Source organism: Corvus moneduloides, chromosome 14 (genome assembly GCF_009650955.1).
Source record: "Corvus moneduloides isolate bCorMon1 chromosome 14, bCorMon1.pri, whole genome shotgun sequence".
Lineage (NCBI taxonomy): Eukaryota > Metazoa > Chordata > Aves > Passeriformes > Corvidae > Corvus > Corvus moneduloides.
This window is the reverse complement of record NC_045489.1, coordinates 14059337-14079593: the sequence shown is the minus strand read 5'-3', so window position 1 is coordinate 14079593 and position 20257 is coordinate 14059337. Positions and strand designations below refer to the sequence as shown.

Sequence of the window (20257 nt, the reverse complement as noted above, 5' to 3'; positions counted from 1 at the left end):
GAGAACTTCCCCAGGTTGGGAAATTTATACCATTCTGTCATGGAGCTACATAAAAGTTTCTTTCTAAAGGCAGGATCTTGAAAAATAGCTTATAAAACTGGTACTGCTTGACATTATAGTTCAAGCAGTCATATCCTGGTTTAGAAGCTGGAATGTGATTTGCCTCTTACTGACTTCCCCTGTCTGAAATATAGCTCCCATACTTAGTTGGAAAGAAATGAAATTAGCGGTATCTGGGACTTAAACAAAACCAAAGCCAGTGCCCAGAATGTCTTACTTTATTGGAATGTGATTGTTACTGGTCTAGCACTGCCACTGTCACTGCATTTTCCTGCTGCATTGTGAAGCATCAGAAGTCACTGAATCAGAGAATGGCCTGGGTTGGAAGGGACCTTAAAGATCATCTGGTTTCATCTAGTTCTGGGCCATGGGCAGGGACACCTTGCAGTAGACCAGGTTGCTCAGAGCCCCATCCATCCTGGCCATGAACACTTCCAGGGAGGGGGCATCCACAGCTTTTCTGGACAACCTGTTCAGTGACTCACCACCCTCACAGTACAGAATTTTTTCTTAATATCTAATTTAACCCTTCTCTCAGTCTGAAGCCATTTCCCCTTGTCCTTTCACTGCATGGGCTTGTAGAAAGCCCCTCTCCATCTTTCTTGTAGGCTTGTAACTGCAAGAGCATAATCCTCATTGGAAATTGGGTAAAAGTCAGTTGAACCCTGTAAGGTGAATGTGTGAATACAGGTATTTACCTGCTGGAAGCTGGGTTTTTTTAATTTATACCATCTCTTAATTTAGTGTTCTGTTTCTGATGAGCCCTACAGAAACTGGTTTGAGTCCTGCAGACTGACGCTCTCTCCACTGGCAGCAGTATAAGCATAGCTTTGGAGAAGCTAAAATTTTGGGTTGCTTTTCTGTTTCTATTAAATTGGCTTTGAACTTTTATGATCCACATCAAAGTTAATTTCTGGGCACATTAAATGTTGATCCTGAAATTCTTGACCATATCACTTCAATGCAAAATATAAATTAGATTTTTTTTTTTTTTTTTGAGCTAGCATTGCAGGAAATAGGCAAGCACATAAATGTTTCCATGCTTCTTTGTCTTACTTTGAAAAATACAACAGAAGTGTCTCTTCAGAACATCACATTAAATCAATTATGGCTGGCCAAATTATACATCTAGGACATAATGTGGCTAGGTTGTGCAGCCATATAAACCAGAGACAGGCACTGTTAGAAGTTTTCAATTTAGCTATTAAAATAAAGGTATTCTCATGAGAAACATGTATTTTAAAAGTGTGATAAAAGAGGTGGAACTTATCAAAACAATTTATCCCTTTGACATTCAAATTTAAAGTGCCATGTTTACTCTTAGGGCATTATTTACTTCACAAGGGACTGACTGACAGCACAATATAATATTAGGAACTAATAATGCCCTAAGAGGAAGTGCAGTGAGGGCTTTAATGACTTTAACATCCTACAGAACTAACACTTCCAGCAAAGTAGTGCCTGGCTGTAAGATGAGGTTGTAAATAACACCTTAATTTCAACTGATCAAACTGCTTGGAAGGAAAGTTGATGACAATCACTGTGAACTATAGAGCCTAGAGAAAAACTAAGCCAGAAAACACTGTGATATTAAGGAAGCAGCTTAGTTATTGTGAGCCAGCAAGAATCCTGGCATTAGCATGCTCAGTGTTGCAAGCCAGATTCTTTGCTGGTTTTAAGTTGTTGTACTTCCATTGATTTCATTGGATTTGGACCAATTTCCATCAGGTGAAGATCTACTTCCCGCGTCTTTATCAAATTCTGTGTGTCACCGTCCAAATAAAAACAGTGACTATCAATAAAAATTACTGTATTTCCAGTCAGTGAGATCAAACAAAAGAAAGGCAATGGCACTGAATTTAATGCATAGCTGCATTCATGCTGTGTTCTAAATTGTGCATCCTGGATGGCTCATATACACATCCATGGCCAAGCCTGGGGAAGGCTTGGGCTGCTGCCGGTGTAAATCTGTGCCGTGTCTCCAGAAAGGGGGGGTGCAGATTTACAGCAGCTGAGGACAAGCTCTTGCCTGAGCTCTGAAGGGTCCCTCAGTGGTGCTCTGTCTCCACAGTTAATGCTTTTTTAAACTAATGTCACTGGTGCTGCCTTAACAATCCCATGATCTCTTCCCTGTGCCATCTCCTTCTCTGTTTGTGTAACGCCAGTGCCCTTAATCTAGCAAGCCAAGATATATCTTACCTTCTTCATCTTACTTAACTAATGCTGACATTTTGTGTGTTCTTCTTTGTAGGACTCCCAACATCTGACCTCAGGATACAATGTACAAAGTAGGTCTTTATCGTCCTAGTCCTAACAGTCAGGGTTGGGTATTTTTTTTGTCTGCTTAACATCATTAAAACAAAGGCTAAAAAAATTAATTTCTGTGGTGCTAAAGCAGATCAGTTCCATTTTTTATTACATGTTATGCATTGTGGCATGTTGTGAAACCAAGTATAATTAGATGGGCTGACAGCTTTGGGTGCATTTTAATTCTACAGTAATCTTTTGACATTTGAAAATGTGTTTCCTTTGTTTGCAGAGTGGAGTGATCCAGCAGGGAAAGTTGCAACTAAGTCAGTGCCACAAAAGTCGTAAGTATTATTATTTCCAGCTTTAAATCTCATTTTATATTTATCATAAAGAATGAGCTTATTTCTCCAAAGGTAACTAAAACCTAGCTCTGCTCATAATCTTGTCCTGGTGTTCAGGTGTCCTCTGTAGTCCTTAAAAATTAGCCACAAACCAGTTTTATGTTTCCAGTGCTTATTACTGTTTCTTCTTTTTAAGCATTAGCTAACAGAGGTATGTGTGAAAGATGAGTTTATTAAGCAGAAATAATGCTGATTTTAGTTCTACAGCTTGCCAAAATTAAATCACTTTTATGCTTCTCTCATCAGATACTAAGCCTCTTACAATAGAAAATGCAACCCAATGAACAGATGATGCAGGAATTTTAACATTCATACAGTGAGAGAGAGTAAAACACATCATACGGAATGATTCTGCTAGCTGGTGTTGAAAAGCTGGTCTTGAGTTTCATACACTTTGAAACAGCTGAAAATCACAGATGATCTATAAATATGACAGTTGAAAATTGTGAAGGAGCTAATTCTCCATTGTGCTAAGCCATTTTTCTTTGGTGCTTCTCTGGTGTAAGGCTGCAGTAGTGTAGCAGTGAGTGGAGACTGAATTGTTTTTTACTTTTATCCCAGGTTCTCAAAGGAATTTACAAACAGGAACTAAATAGCAACTTTGAAAAGTAGGCTGTTGTTTCATAGTTATGAAAATGTGTGGGTCTGATTTCAGTTCAGAGCTGCTGAGTTTTTTAGTGTTAAGTGTTTTAAAGTACTGAATGCAGTACTGCACTAGCTTGACTGACAGTTGTGTAAATAAAATATGTTCATTTAAAATTACTTCAGAATTATTCTAGTGGTTGCCCTTAATCTGCTAAAGACACAATTTTTAAAATCCCTAAAGGGGAAGAAAAATCAGTGTGGAAATAACCTACCCAGGCTTTTTAAATGAATTTAAATATACTGATTCTTAGTGCAAGTTTGTGTACACAAAAGGACTTGTTGGAGTTCACTGATGTGTCTGTGACTGTGAGAGATACAGGACTAGAGCAGATGTGGGTGCTGAATCCATTGATGTACTCAGCAGGCTCTGAAGGTCCCATTCTTTACTCATAAACTCCAGTCGTGGGAGTACTCACCCAAATATGGTTGGTTGAGTAAACCTTTACAACATTGTGGCTGAGACAATGATTCAATTTTAAAATTAAAGAGTTGGGGTTTTTTTTCAGATTAAATGAGAATCAGATAGGAATGTTAATGATATTTAGATTTATTTGCATGAATAACATTTATTTATTAAACTTAGTAACAAATTAATTTTTTGCCCTTTGCTGTTTGGTTTCCGGTAATGACTTGGTTTTTTGTAAAGACTCCAGCGAACTGTACCCACAGTTCTTGGTAACAGAATGGGTGCATTCATGTTTCAGAATATGTAAGTGATGCAAATCTAACATCAGGACCATTCCATAATAAAAAAAAAAAAAAAAAAAAAGACAAAATATTATTGCATCTTAAAATTATTTTTTTCTTAAAGCAAGTGTATTTGGATTCCACTCTGAAAAATATTTTAGTGAGTATACCATAAAGTACAATATTTCAATAGTTTGTAACCAACAGTAATAGACTTGTCAATCATGGTTTATAGTTATAAGCTGAATTTCAAAAGAACAGTGCTTCAGAGCTCAGTGGTATATAGTGCATTTAATGGGACCAAAGCTCTCTATAGGAAGCCTGATATAAAACCCAAAGACACTGAGTACATTTTATGAACCAGTTGTTCTCTGTTCTGCTGCTTGATCTAAAGTTCCAGTACTATCAATCAGATTTCTGCTGCAATGAACTGCCTTCTTACGGTAGGTGATAGATTTTACACATGAGAGATCAGAGCTGCAATAAAGCTACTTTTATTTTTAGCTTCCAAATGAAGATCAGCTAACCCATTACTATCACTTTTTCTCTTTTACTGCAGAAAAATTGTTAAGGCAGCTTCTAAGAATTTCCACAGGGCTTTGGGAGGTTAGAAGGCAGTCCGCTGTGAGGCTTGGTATTACGAGGCCAATGTGTTTCTTTAGATCTGTGTGTGCAGTTACCACCACCTTCACGGGGAATTGCAGTACTTGAGCACATAATGAAATTAAACCAGGAGTGGGGCAGAAAGACGTAATGGTATCAAGCAGAGCTGGATAGTGCAGTCCAAACAAACTCTGATAGGTAGACAGCTCCTGCAGTCATTGTGTATTTTAATATAGAGTGTTTATCAGATTGCAGTTGTATTAAGAAGGATTTAGTCTTTCTAACATTGGTCAGTTTCAGGGATATTGGAGTGTGTGAGTGAAATGACAGTCCAGCTTATCTCCAGTAACATCTGTTGCTACACTCTCAGCCACACAGTGTGATCTTACTGACTTCAAAACTGTATCCCCTACCAATTACTTATTTTGTCAGTAGGATCTGTCGTCCGTATTTCAGTTTGATCAAATCTGACTGAATTTGACTCTGTTTATCTGTATGATATGTTAGAGTCCTTTTGACCTGGTATGTTTCTAGCTGTTCCCCAATTTTTTAAGTACACGTGCAATTTAAGTGAAACTTAAATTATCTTTTCCATTTACATTGGTCCTAGTGACAGTCCTGTAGATTCCATTGGCTTTGTTAGAAATCCGTAGGGGTTGGTAGAAATGTGCTTGCATTCACCGTATCGCTGGCTTATACCATGACTAGTTGAGGGATGAATGCAGAACAGAGATACTTTACCTCCCTGATGCTGCATCCTGCTCCAGCAGCCAAGCTGTCTGTATGTGATTACAGAGTTCAGGTGTAGGGACATTGGCATCACAGAAGATCAGATCTAAGAGATGTATGATTTTTGCAAGACAACCTTTCAGGTGCACACTTCTGGGGGAAAAATGAGGACAACATACTGCAAGGTAGATTAATTTACCAACATGCTGCTAGTGTAGGGGGATGCAAGATGCATGGCTTCTTGTTCAAATAAAGCTTTCTGAAATACAAATTCCATCCTTTTTATAAAACTTCAATATACTTTGTTATGTCCACATGCTGAAGAAACCAAATCCCCAGTGTTCTGCAACAGGTAAAGTAGAAGACAGAGTAGTTAGGATTTGTGCCTAAATTCTGCACCTATGTTGTACACGAGAACATGTACATATAACTAACCTCAGATCCTAATTTACACTCAAAAATCTTGAAAATGAAATTTTGAACACTGATGTGCATGCGTGTGTGTTTACCGTGATGAATTTTTACAGCTGAAATCAAGCTATGTAAAACTGCAGCACTTGGCTTCCCTTTTTTTAATTTCAAATTCACTGTAAATCTCCACTGGGTATTGTGCGGTCAGTTTTCAGCCAGTCTGCTCTGATTAGTTTACTATGAAGCATGGTAAGCAGGAACAGATAAGGTGCAACCAATTGCGCTGCAAAGGATTTTCTGTCAGCTTCCATGAATTTGAGGGGATGGATTCAGCTCATGACTTGGGTTTCTGTTATATAATTGCCATTGCAAGTATGTCATCCTCAAACATCCAGTCTTTTTGTTCTGTTTTGGTTGTTAGCATTTGGCCTTTGTCCAGTTGGAAACTACCCAGAACCTTTTTAATCAAGCACATCCTGTGTTTTGAAATCATAGTGCAGAGTAGTCTTGGGTAGTTTCCATAAAAGCCTAGCTAAAAAGAAGAATGTAATCATAATGGTATTCTTCCCCTGTCATAAAATTACTTCCTATACTTACTGTATTAATACAGTATTAAAAGGCCCTTCTCATGGGCTCAGTGAACTACCGGAAACCATTAAAAACTTAGAGCAGCAAATTTTTATGGATCAGACAAAACCAACTTGTTTTATCTTTATGGAGTTTTTGTTATCCATCATACTTAATGATACACAACCTGTGTGGGGACTAGAGAGCAGCTAAATACAGTGAGCTCAAAACTAAAGCAAGCAGCTGAAAATATTCTTGTGATACTTCAGTAAGGATTTTCCTAAGTGTGTTCAGCACTGGTTTCATGTTGGGCCAGGATTTCTCTTCACAGTTCTAAAAAAATTCAAATAAATACCAGTACTTTTCTAATCCCAAATATTATCATAATACTTGATGGAAGCGTATTTGAAAATGGAAATGTGCTTCTCGACATCTAATTACTTTTCATAAGTATCTAATGGCTTTTTGGAAGATCTCCACTGTGTCAGGGACAGCCACCTGGGAACATAGAAAACAAAATTTGGCAGCATGTGCAAGCTATGAATTAAAGGTAATTCACGGTTTGAAATGAATCAGCATGAGGTCCTTATGAAGAGTAATCAGACATCAAGAGGATTTTACACCAAGCATTGGATATTGCAACAACAAGTAATGTTGTTATTCAGAACATTCAAATCAAGAAGCACTGATGAATTCTTAACCTGGAAAGAAATCAGCTTAAAAAACAACAACAGCAAAAAAAGGGATTCATTCAATGTTCATGCATAATTTCCAAAAATGTACCAGGAATCAAAAATGCAAAATTCATCTCCAACTGGCATAGGAAGCATGTTTCTATTTATGTATCAACTCTCTATCAGTGTTGCAGTCACAATGCAGCCCAGGTGTAATACACAGGAGAAGCTGAAATGCTCCTATTACTAATTACAGTTTTTAGCCGACCATAATAAAGCGTGAGAGCAGCAGTTGATCCCGAAGTGGTGACAGCCAGCTTTGTGTCACAGCCTCCCTTCACGTGACAAGCCTGAATCTTTACACTAAGTGCTGCCTGTTTGTTAGAAGTAGGAAGTTCCAAAGATATTCCCTCTGGGTAAACTGGGAAAGTCATGACTACAAGGGCCTCGCACTGCCACGTACAAATTATGATAAGTGAAACAACAGTGGCATGTAATTGGAGCTCCATTAATCTTTAGAGAGCTCCAGTGCACTGTATTAAAGGGACAAATAGCAGATGAAAATAGAAGGGTCTCTTTTGAGAAGATGTCACTCATCTTTCATATTTACTGTTTTGTTTTGTAAGTTAGAAGTTTTCTTTGAATCCTTTTGCCTCATAAGTTCTTGGGTTTGAAGCAATGATAGTCAGTCCAGACTGTATTGTTTTGTTCCTCACTCCTGCAGGCTTTGCCTTTTGAGCAAAGTATGAAGTAATTTGGGATAAAATATACAAGTGTTTCCTGTGGACAGTTGCCTATAGAAGCAAACTTGCAAAATACTTCAGCTGATGTGAAATATGTGAAAATCCAGTGTCATAATTAAAAGCCCTGTATCTTTGAAGATAAGCCCATTATTCAAAATAATTTCTAAATTAGACTTTTAATTTGTTTTCATTATTCAGCTGGCTCATATACAGTTTAACCTCCCTGTCAAAATAAAGTTATTTCCTAATACATTTTTTTCCATGATCTCTTTCTCCTGACATGTTTATAAATCAGTTTAAAAAATTGTGGGAACAGAACTAAATTAATTCTGTGATATTTTGCTGATCAATTTTTAATAATTTTTCTTGCCTATCAGAGACTTAATGCCTTAAAGGCTGCCTGAAACAAGCTACCCAACTGCATTCTTGCCAGCATTGCTGATTGCGACTCAAGTGAGCACTGAACCATTTGAATTTCCTCTGATACTGTATAACCCTCCATTAAAAATTCAACATTTATTTGCCCTAACTAACGAGTAGCAGTTGAAATACTTTGTTCTCAAGCAGGATGCACTACTGTGTCACTGCCAAGTGCATGCAGGCACCGAACTGCGACCACTGAAATGTCAGCATTAATAGAGAGAGGTAAACGACACACAGTAACATGTTTGGATTCCTGATGTATTTCCCTGTCCACTACATATCACTTCCCATTTTGGAAACTGGTTAGACTGTAAATCTGCCACAGGTTTCCTTGTATTTAAAGAGCTTTTTCACAGGCAACAGCATATGTTGTGCCTTTATGGCTTAAGGCCAGTCTCAAACTGACCTCCCAATTTACATTTCTGTGGGATGGAGTCACTTCCGAACTTCAGTGCGACTTCAAACATTCATTTGGAGAAACAAATGTACTCAGTAAATCTGAAAATGTAAATCAGGATAGAGCAGAGGAAGCCACCACACTCAGTTCCTCTCCTACCCATTTGTTTTGTGACCCACACACTTGCTGATAAAATACACACAAACGAACTTCTTGCTTGGCTTTCTGGCTGCCATAATTTGGACCTCACTGTGCTCCCTTTGTCTTAACTCTGATCTGTCAGTAAATTTCTGATCTAGAGCCAAGCCATTTTTCTCTCTGGCTTTTTTCTTCCTGATGCTCTTTGCTCCAGTCCCTTTCATTCTTCTTGTCATGGTTTACTGGTTTTGTAGACTTTAGTAGCCTGAGACAGAGAAAATTGTCACCCAGATTCATCTGCACCATGCTGCAAAATAGTCATAATCAGAAATGGGTGATAAGTTTGAGAGAAGAATGGATTTTACCAGGAAACTTGGCATTCATAGTACCAGAGTGGGCTTGAAACTCCCAATTTGTGTCCTAAATACCCTAGGTAAGACTAACAGCCACTTTTCCTAATATCCCAACTTAATCCTTTGCATCTTTCCTCTGAATCTCTCTGACAATCCCAATAATCCACCACATGTTTCTCAGCTTCACATTCTCTATCCAGAGGAACTTATATTGCTACCATTATGCTTTGGGCAGAGGGCTCAGCAGGGCTCCAAAGCCTATCAATTTTCTGGCCAGAGGGCTTATTTTTTATGAAGTGAAGTTCTCACAACACCCCACGGGGCTAGGCCACGCTCACTGCATTATCCTCTGTCTTGCATAGCCCTTGGAGCCACAGATTCAGAATAGTTGTACCTTACAAATACATCCTCTCAAACGATGAAAAAGGAAAATATTCCCCACTGCTGAGCTAATTATTGCTTTAAATTCCCAGAGGAAGAGCTGCTTCCCTCAGTTGTGTCCATACATCTCAGAAAAATGCATTTTGAGACCTTCCTAATGCTTCAAATGCAGTGTTCCAAGAAAATGATGTAGCCCCGGAGGAGGAGGGAGATGTCTATAGCCTTACTCCAGTAGGTACAAACCGAGTGTTTAATTAATATCCATGTTGTGGAAACACAGGAGGAGGTGGTTTAGCTTTAATGAAATTGTCCCTTACTGGAAAGTCTTGTTTAGTCAAAATGCTTCACAAAAAGATCTTTACAGGTTTTGAAAGAAAGATGTTGACTCATCTACCTCTTATTGTCAAGAAAGATGTAAGTGTAGCTGTCAGGGCCATCTGAGTCTGCAGAGGCAGTAAATGTCTGCAGTAATGAGGGCATTGCTTGCACAGCTATTTACCTGTTAGACTCTACAAAGTATTTGCTTTGTGGGTGTCCCTGCTTACTTAAATGCACACAACTGTGTTTTGAGGGCATAGATGTGCTTTTTTGCAGAGAGAGGAGTGTGAATCAGTGCTGCCCATATTTGATTTAGCATGAATTTCTGTAGTTCCAGACAAATCCGAAAGCCTATACAAATCACAGAGCTTCAAGTCTGGCTGTGTGCTAGACTGGAATTTTTTGTTAGGTCAGACCTTTATCTCAGCTTCTTTTTGTGGCTCCTTACGGGGAGATTGAAGAGGAACTGAAACTGGTGACCTGTCTTGACCTTTAGTACTGGATTAAAATTCCAACTTGCTGCCATGGTAACGGGGCCTTGAAAATTAGATCCTGAGAGAAGCAGGGAGAAACTTAAAACTGCAACTGCTGCACTGAACTGAAGAAAGGTTGCTTACAAATGTCAGTGACAGGCTCTTAATTGAAATAATCTGCCTCTCCCTGTACCAAAAAAAAAATAATAAGGAAGAGAGAAATGGAAGGCAAAAAACAAACGAACAGGCAAAACCCGAAAAAATTGTGACTTGATTTTTTTAGGCAAAAATCTGTTGCAATTCAGAGCTCATGCGGCTGAATCCAGCAGACTCTGACATTTGAGGTGGCAGCAAGAGAGCCTGCATGGTGAGAAAGGAGGCAGACATGCACTTGCAAAGGTCTGAACCCCCCAGCCCAGACTGGCAGCAGGAGCCAGACAGTGGCCAGTGTTAAAGCACAGGTTAACTTTCTATTTTCTTCTCCTTTAACCTGACACAAGGGATCAAAAGAGACATCACAGTGTCTCGTCTGACTCCAAGGATCCGTGCAATTATCTGTTCTGTAGATGGAAAGGGATAAACATAAGCTAGATAGTGCTATTTCAGATCAAGTGTGATAAAAGTTACTCATTTTCCAATCTAATCAATGCAACAGTCAGAGGGAGATAATGGTGCAAGTCCTTCACTGCTAAAGGAGGTTAAGTTGTTTTTTTCCCCATGGAGAGCAGAATGCAGTTGTAGCCTGAAGGGAGGAGGTGCTGAGGGTCACCTAAAGGATTTCCTGCTCTTTTTCACTTTATCCAGGAGTCTCCCTCATCCCAAAATCAAATAATCTTGAAGATCAGTTTGCAACACAATCTCATGTAAACCAGTGGCTTTCCTCACGCTCCCCTGGGTCCTGAGGATGCTCTGAGGGCCCTGCTCACCTTTCCAAAGTCACAAAGGACCAGAACTAGCCCACATCACACAGCGGAATGCTGCCTCCTAGCAGTCTATCTTTCTAGAGTCCTGGTAGGGATTGCTGGCTTCTTCACAAAAAAAACCACACCAAAAAAACATAAAAATGTAGATTTTACATGTCAGAGAAAGGATGTTTCTTAATGGACAAATGGTGTTGAATTGGATTAGATGTTCTGTAGAGTTAGATAACTGCTGCAGAATCAGATTAGATTGCAGGTGAAATATAGACACAGAGCTAGGTGAAAATTTAACAGCTATGGGTAAAAGTTTGGAAGAGATAGCTTTGCCAAAGCTTAGTATCCAAACTTACTGCAAAATCCCAAGACCATGTTTGGAGTCTGAGTTCAAGTTGAAGGCATGCACAGAAAAATACTACCTTTAGTTCTCTTCAGACTGTACTGCCTAAGTATTGGATTTGTTATGTATTGGTGTAGTATAGAATTATAGGATCAGAGGAAATGTTGCAGATGTTTACAAACGCAAAATTTTGCGTAATGTGGTTTGTGTTGTTCATTGCGTGGTTTAGAGATAATGTTTATCACTAATACTGTCCATTATCAAGGCAGATAAGCATTAAGCAAGTGCAGGATGCATTGAAATAATTCATTGTATTATCTTAACAAATAATGCAATATTGTCTTAACAAAACACCCATTTCTGGAGTAGGAGCTTGATGCACGGTAGAAAGTGAGTGAGTAGATGAGCAGTTTTCTAACAAAGTGAAGTAAAAGCCACTTAACATTTCTCAGGCTCTGAGTTATGTACTTCAGACAGTTAAAAATAGAGGCCATTATTTGAAATTTCAAGTGTCAAATTAATTCCTACAGTAAGTTAGTTATTCCAGAGGAGTTGCTGTCAGAGATTAATTTGGCCCATCTAGCTCTACACTTGCCACTGTTACCATTTCCTGCAAAACACCACTAATTCTGCCTTAATTACTGTCAGACTGGACTATGGAGCCCTGGAGTATCTGGCAATAAACTTGTGTTTTGCTGGGAGGGAAGGTAAAGAACCATTTAAATAGGTTTTTGAAATAAGCATGAAATCTCTGAAGATGTACTGTTGTAGTGCTGACTGTATATCAAAATATATAAGCATCTAGTTGCAACAATGGCTTTGTAAACACATTACTGAGCAAACTATGAAAAGTAATCCACCAAGGGGCTGTTTCCTTAACTCATAAGCATGAAGTTAAGAGACCAGTGCCATAAACTAGATGTGTGCTGTTAAAAAATACTTCCTTTTATGTGAGATTATTTTGTGTTAAGCCCAATGGATGATTCCTTTTTTATTTTTAGGTACCTATGTTTTAATACTTGAAAATACTTGTGTTTAAGGCAAAAGTCAGCTGTCCTCAGAAGATCTATGAATACTTCATTAGTATGTGATCATGGGGCAAACCATGCTTGAGGGTGGAATGAAAGTGCCCCCATGCACCTCTCGTGGGCAGAGTGCAGCAGTCCTGCCACAGCTATCCACTGGCTTTTTGTGGAATTACAGTATTGTGAGGGATAATGAGAAAAGCCTTCAGCACTGTCATTCCTTCCAGCTGCCTGCAGGCATGGCCTGAGGGTGGTCAGAGCTCCCCTCCTGGGGCAGGCAGAGCCTCCTCACTCCCCAGCCTGCTGGTGCCTTGGTGAGCTCCCAGCTGCTCCAGGGCAGCAGAGCTTCGGCTGCTTCCTCAGCAGGAGCACAGTGTCTTACAGATGTTTTGGAGGCCACAGTTTCCAGCTAATCTTGGCATGTCTGTCAATCATGTGCATATCACTTGCCTCCTTGTCAGAAGCCTGAACCAGCTCAGAGCAGCCTGCTGTAAATAGAAAAGGCATGAGGGAAGCTGTGCTACAGGAATAGTTCTGAGCCCTTGCTGGCATCCTGCCTCCTGCCTGGCTGGGAAGCCTTCCCACCGCTTAGCGGGCAGGGATGATGTCAAGAAGGAACAGGAGACCACAACCAGGGGATGGTCTGAGTTGCGGGTTGATAAGCTTGCCTGCATTTTCCCATCGTGTCTTTCAAAGAAAATAGCAGTGCTCCTGGTGACAAGGGGAGTTTGCTCAGAGAGAGTGCAGGTCACTTGCGAAGGGATTTTGTTCAGGAAATTGCAAAACTTGAGTAAGAAAGGGTGTTAAGTGAATTATATACAATCTGGATATGGAATTAATCTGCTGTAGCCAAAACCCAGTAAGAGCTCATGTATTGCCAATTGCTGACATTTCTTGCAGTTTTGTAACTTGTGCAGCTATGCAAACACTGACCTAAAAATCCAATATCACCTTCCTTCTCCAAAGGACAGAACTTTCCGTGCTCCTTTGCTGCAGCCAGAATGTTACCCACTATTCTTATTATTATTAATTGACTCTTGTAAGTTTAAAAAAAAACACACAAGGACTGATGTTGCTTGGATCCCTGGCAATATATGGTACACAACTCAGACTGATTAATAACAACGAGAGAGCATTCATTGATTTTGTTTGCTTAATCTAAGTCACTGGAAAAAGAACCTGTTTGGGAGATTAGAGAAAATTTATACAGTTGAAATCTCAGGTGTGATTGGTTGAGGTGCTGTCCTTAGAAGTAATGGGAGACTGAGACTTTTCAGAAGAAAGGCCAATATACTGGGTTATGAAGATTTTGCTGACTCGTTAATTAGTATAATGATATGGTGTTCCACCACTGCTGTGTTTTTGGAGACTGGAGGCCTTAATAATCAGCTGCTGTTCCCTGGTAAGTTTTTTATAAGTCCATTCTGATAGGTAAAATTACTCTATGTGTAGCCTGCAGAACATGTGCCATGCATTGTATTAAAAAAAGAATAGAGCAAACACAATGAATCTGTTAAATCATAATGTCTCCCAAACGTGAAAAATTTGCAGATTAAAGCTCATTGAATACACATTTAAATGATAAATGATAATGGCTTGGAAAGAGTCATTATGATCTATTTCATCAATAATCCACATTTTTTGCCTTGTAACTACACAAAGGATTAATATAATGAATACTGCCTGATGAAAAAAATATTTTGTTTATGAAAGAGAATCAGAGAAAAGAAATTCTCAGATTAACAAATTTAAGTGGTTGTTACTGTTTGCTTACATTGTTTATACATAACAGATTTTTCCCATTATTAATATTAATAATTTATAGCTTCAGAGCTTGTACTCAGGAAAAATCCCCCATGTTTAGACTTAGTATCTGGATACTCAAACTGCAGTTGATTTCACTGGGTTTTGAACAGCATAACTAAGCCAAAAGAAGCAGGGGTGCAGAATTAAGCATTTGAGGTTTTCAGCTGCAGGTTATTCAGCACTTGCAAGCACCAAGTCCCACAGAGTTTGTCAGCAGAGTGCAGTAGGTTGGTCACAGGTTTGTGATGTTTCCCTTGCAGAAACACGGGCACATTTTCTTAATTTACTGTGTGCTGGGATTTGCTGTGCCTGCCCAGGACAGCCCTCAGGGTACTGCAGCAGTTCCCAAGTGCATTCACTTCAGTCCAGATGGTGCCAATGTGTTTTGGCACTCACAGGCATGCACCTGTAGGAGACCTGGTGTTGTTTTGTCAAGAAAATCTTCAAATTGTGCTAAAACAAAATTTCCTGCTGAGAAAAAAGGAGGAGTGAGGGTAGACCCAAGTGTGCTGGCTTGCCACCTCTTGTTGTAACCTCATGTGCGCGTGATCTCATGCCTGACCAGGTTAAGGACTTGAGTGGGAAGAACCTTTAGGATTGAGTTCCTGAAGACTGTTTATAAAGCAACAGCAAAACTCTGTTTGGTATGAGGGATGACAGATTGCTTCTTTGTGGTATATTCTGGCTGAAATTAGTGGTTAAAGCTGAAATTTTTGAAATCAAGTTCGTATTTTCATATGTGACACCCAGAAGCTGAATCTGCTGCAAGTATAAACTGTGGTGGCCTTACTGTGTTGCTGGATAAACTGAACGAATTAACAGTGCAGCAGGATTCCAGTACACTTAGTCATAAAAGTCAACTCAGTGAACTCACCAGAGTCATTCGTCTGAAGGACATGAAGGTCCTTTTCAAGAACCACGTTTATCAAGTGCTTCTGGGCATTTGCTGTTTTCTGGTAACATACCATTGCAGATTAGCACCATGGAGCTATTTAACAACAAAAGACTGTTGGAATGTCATCTGCAAAAAAAGAGCAAGATCCACTTCTCAGGCCCAGATAGCCCTCTTAAAAACATCCATGATTTAGGTAGTTCTCTTAAAAAAATTTGCCAGTTTTGCTCTTTGATGTTACGTAGCATATAACTCCCACTATTCCTCTTAGATATTTTCACCATTCAAGTGCCTACAATCTCAGGCAGTGGGTATCTGTATAAAGGCAGCATTAATAGTCTCCTGTACTACCACAATGTTTTGAATTACAGAAGTGGAGGGCTTTTTAACTTTGGCCACATGCTTTATGTAAATACTCAAGTAAAACATAAGTTTGCAATGAATTTTTGTATCCCCTCTCCTGCTGAAAGCCATATGCCAAGTTATCCCTAAAGCTTGTGGCTGAGCCTCTGCAGCTGGGGTGATGTCCCAAAGTGCCCGCGAGGATGAGAGCTGTGGGCAGAGCTGTGGTGTCCCTGGGCATTAGAGCTTCCCAGGACAGGGCTGGTGTGTCCCCATGATAGCCCCGGGAGCGGGACAAGGTGCTGGGCTGCCTGTGCTCCGGCCCCATGTGCTCAGCACCAGGTACAAACACCCTTTTGGCACACCAGGATGTGCTGGGGACACGGCCTTACAGCCTCAGAGGTGTGAAGGTGGCCTGGTACAGGAGAGCAATTCCTGCTCCTGCCCTGGCCACCCGTGGGTGCTGCTCCCACAGCCCCGGCAGTGCAGAGCTGGCCCCGCTGTTTGGATAACCTGGTCACTCTGTGTGTGGCCAGCTCCAGCCTCCCCAGGCCCTGCAGCCCAGCCAGGCCCTGTTATGGCTGGGCTAATGACTTGAAAACTTCTCATTAAATACTCCTCTTGGCAAACTTTGGTTCACAGAGGGTCTCAGGGAGGAAAGAGGGGGGGGCTTTGGTCCCGAGTGTTAAAAAAGCAGCTTTATTTTTAGGCCTTTTTCCATAATAAGATTTTCTCAAATGACTGCCTACGATAAATGATTCTTTTTAAATTTGAAATGTTCAGTTCTAAGTTCAGGGGTAGCCCTTGGGCACTGGGGCGGAAGATCCTTGTACATATTACAGAGTGATTATTGACAGAGTTTAACTGTACTGACCCTGCTCTCCTAATTCCTAAGAAATTTTCTAAATGTGCTCTTTGAAATCCCTGCAAAACACTGCAGATTTTGTGTAATTCCAGACCAGCACCTGAGATTTTTGCTTTATTGCCTTCTTTCTTTCTATCCCCTTTCCCAGACTGACCAGTCCTCTGACATTTCTTTTTCAATGTATTCTAAGCAGAATGTGTGTGTTTGTCCTTCCTACAGCTTTGACTTAGCGTTGATCCAGCACATCAGATCTGTTCTGTTGATTCAGGCACTTTCCACTCCTGCTCTAATCCGTTTCAGCAATGGGCTTGCCTAGGCTAAAAATAGTAAAATAATTTTTCTTTTCAGCAATTTGATAGCTTTGCCAATGGGTTCAATGAAAACAGATGACATGTTTATTCTTGTATTGACAACTGAGAATGCTCTGAAAGTCTGTAAACTTTCTACCTCTCTGACTTCTCGGCGTCTCACCTCCTCCCAGCACCCTTCCATGATACAGTTTCTTGCTGGAAGATTGACTTGACTCATTTTCCCCCACTGTCAAGCTTGCACAACTGAGAGATAAAAATCCTGCTTGAATTAGTAAAGAAAAACTGAATATGTAATTTCTGCACAGGATTCTGGGGTTGATAACTTTTAGCTACTCATCATATAAATTAAGTACGGTTTGTGCTTAAGTGGTTTTTTATTAGGCACTGCTGAGATTGTTAATAGCAGGTACGTTCTGTAGGTTTTAGAGAAAGTTAGTTGCTCTGAAGTGATTGAAAATCAAGTGATATGTGTATCTTTAGGTAGGAAATAATTCTGAAAATTAGAAGGAGAGATATTTTTCCTTATTTACTAGTTCCACCTTCCTTGGAAATAATTATATCACATTAATACTCAATATGCCTAGCAAATTACTAAGGCATTTTCTTTAATTTCAATCTTTTGCTATGATGTCAGATGCTTCTTTTAAGGGTTAGCCTTAATTCATATCAAGTTTTAGAGTTCTCTCATATGTGAGTTAATAGAAAAATATTGTCCATAAAACATTGCCTAAAATTTTATTTTTGGTCATAAATTGTCACAGAACATTCACCTAAATATTGAGAGGAAATATTTACTTAGAGAAAACAGTTAAGTACTTTGGGTGCCCTCATGCCCCTTTTCCCATTTATTTCAGGGGAAAAAAAAAAAAAGAAATCTCAGGTTAATTACAGAAATTCTCCCTGATTTTGTCCAAGAGGGATGTGTGGTTGGAGGCATGCAGAGGAACTCCTCTGGGTGGTGGTTATATTTCAGGTTGACCTTGGCAGCACAGGAGGTTTGAATGTTGCCTGTAGAGTCCTCACAAGCGTCATCATGAGTCAGATGATGTTCAAAGAAGAAAACGGGAAAGCAGGAAAGAAAACAGGAAAATCAGCTTAACTGTGCCCAGCCAGCATCAGCTCCGCTCCTGTTTCTGTTGCAGCTTTCTTTGTGAAATTGCCCTAGGCTAAGGTTACCAAGTTTAGGTGCCTGGTAATGGTTATTGTGCAAAACTGAGCTGTTGTTTCCTGATGCACCAACTGCCTGACAACCTTATCCATGCTCCTCACAAGGTGGCTTGTCCAGGTGTGTGGGGGGATATGTGATGCTTTAAGTCAAAACAGACACTAATGATGTCTCAGTGCTAGAGAGAGATGTTTAAATGGTACAGGAATGTGCATGGAATACAGTAGATGAAGAAAAACACATGTTGGAGGAAGATGAGTTTGTTGTTAAGGCATTAGATTGGTGCTTAGGAGAATTTGATTTTCATTCCAGCTTTAACAGGGACTTCCTGTATGACCTTTAGGAAATTATGTCTCTGTTCTCAGTCTGTAAATAGGAACAATGTTTTTTCCCATTCATTCCCTGCCTTTTCAGTTTAGAGAGCAGAGTTTCTAGAGCAAGGACTCCTATACTCTGTGTTTGTACTGACCTCGCACCAGGGCCTGTTTTCTCTCTCCATGCAGTCACATGTGTGTGATACTGCACAAAGTTGTGCACAGGGAGAGGAAAAATGTAAAATTGCAGAGAGGATATGCATGTCACTGGTTAAGAATTTACAGAATTTAATACAGGATGATTAGAATAAACCTAATGAAAACATTGCCTGTTATAGACTAAGATTTTTGTAATTTCTGTGGACCTCTGTACTATAAGAGGCTTCTGTAAAAAAATCTGTTAGTTTAATCTCTGTTAAACTCTAATAGGACTTTTTACATAAGCTGAGGTTTAGCATGCATTTGGGATGAGTGCATTACCCACGAGTAGTGAACTCACAAGTGAGTTATGCGGGTAATCCCAAATGAGTGCCAATAAAAATTTTATAACACATAGCATCATTATGGAATTCATTTATGCCACATATTTTACAGGGGAAAAAGCTATTTTGGTCATATATTAGAGAGTTTATAATTTTTTTTACTGGTGCTGTTTTTCACATCCCTCTGCCTCTAAAGCCAAGCCAAGTGAATACCAGCAATCCTAGAAGGAAGGGAAAATTAGAACAAACACATGTTTGAAATCTCTCTGAAAATAAAGCAAGGGCCAGATTCTAATCTCCTTACTCATACCAAACATCACCATACCCCCTGAATAGCTCCATAGATTTCTTTGGGACCATTTGTCAAGTGAAGTGCTATTTGACATGTGTGGCAATACCCAGAATTGGCTCAATCTAAACTAGCTTTTTCCATTTAAGCCCTCCAAAGCTTGCTGTCTTCAGTGGTTAGAAACACATATTTACGGTTTTTATCGCATCAAAAAGAATTCTCACACTGCTTAGAAGGGTTTTTTCAGCCCCTTTTTAGAAGAGTTGGGTGATACAAAGCAGAATCGCAGCACTTTTCTAAAGCTGAGACAGAGAAAAGCCCTCCTAAAGGGGTGGCTGGCAGGCTGAGCACACTGCTTCCCACCCCATTTGACAGGGCATGTCTGGGCAGCAAAGACTGAGGAATTTGGGCCTTCCACTCTCACCTACTGGAATCAGCAGCTTTGCAAACCCCACCTCATACAACTGATACAACACATGTAAGCCTGTTGCACTGATGTAACACCCTTGTCCCCATCACTTCATTATATTGGCTGCCATGTCCCATATCCAGTTCCTCTCCTCTTGGGAGCAGTTATTTTACCTCAGACTTGAATCCTTTATCTTCCTTAGTGTAAACACAGAGCATTCTAAGAGAGAATTTTTCTGTCTCTCTCTGTTGTTTTCTGTTGCTGTGTTAATTTTATTGCCAAGATCAAAGATCCTGAACTAGTAGGCATAAGTCAACAGAAGAGCTTGACTTGACTTTATTGAGAGCAGGATCAGGCCATAAACGTTCCGGGTTTGTTCTTTTGTCTCACATAAAATAACTGCTCCGATAAAATGCACTGTCTGATGATGGCTAATCAAGGATTGCTGCTTAAAGCTCCACATGTAACCTAGCTATCTTCACATTAACCTCCTGCTTTCATTTCCTTGGTTATGTTGAATAGGAAACAGTTATTGAACTGCAGTGTTATGTTCATAGAAGCCATTTGATTAATTGACTATGTTTTGAACTCCTGTGACCCGAGGCTGAAATGTAGCTCAGACAAAAGTGACAGAAGCCCAGCGATGGGTTGGGAGTATAAAAGAGCACCAGTACACTGTCCATGGGCAGCCCACATTCATGTTCATGTTTATCCTTGTAGAACTTGCTAAAAGTAAAGACAGATGTCCAGCTTATCTCATGTAGTCAATATCAATAATAAGCACGGATGCTGCTCGCTGCGAGTTGAGCCTACTCCTGCTGTCACTCTGTCTTTATGTATCCACAGG

General features: G+C 39.9%; 1 protein-coding gene across 8 annotated transcripts in view; it reads left to right on the top strand.

Moving 5' to 3' along the window:
- The window catches only part of AFF2 (AF4/FMR2 family member 2), a 336455-nt gene that overhangs the window by 201748 nt on the left and 114450 nt on the right, over positions 1 to 20257 (top strand). For all 8 annotated transcript variants that reach the window (XM_032124430.1, XM_032124431.1, XM_032124429.1 and 5 more), the window contains exons 6-7: positions 2312 to 2348; positions 2600 to 2651. In XM_032124430.1, the coding sequence (XP_031980321.1) occupies positions 2312 to 2348; positions 2600 to 2651 (89 nt within the window). The remainder of the gene's footprint in view (positions 1 to 2311; positions 2349 to 2599; positions 2652 to 20257) is intronic.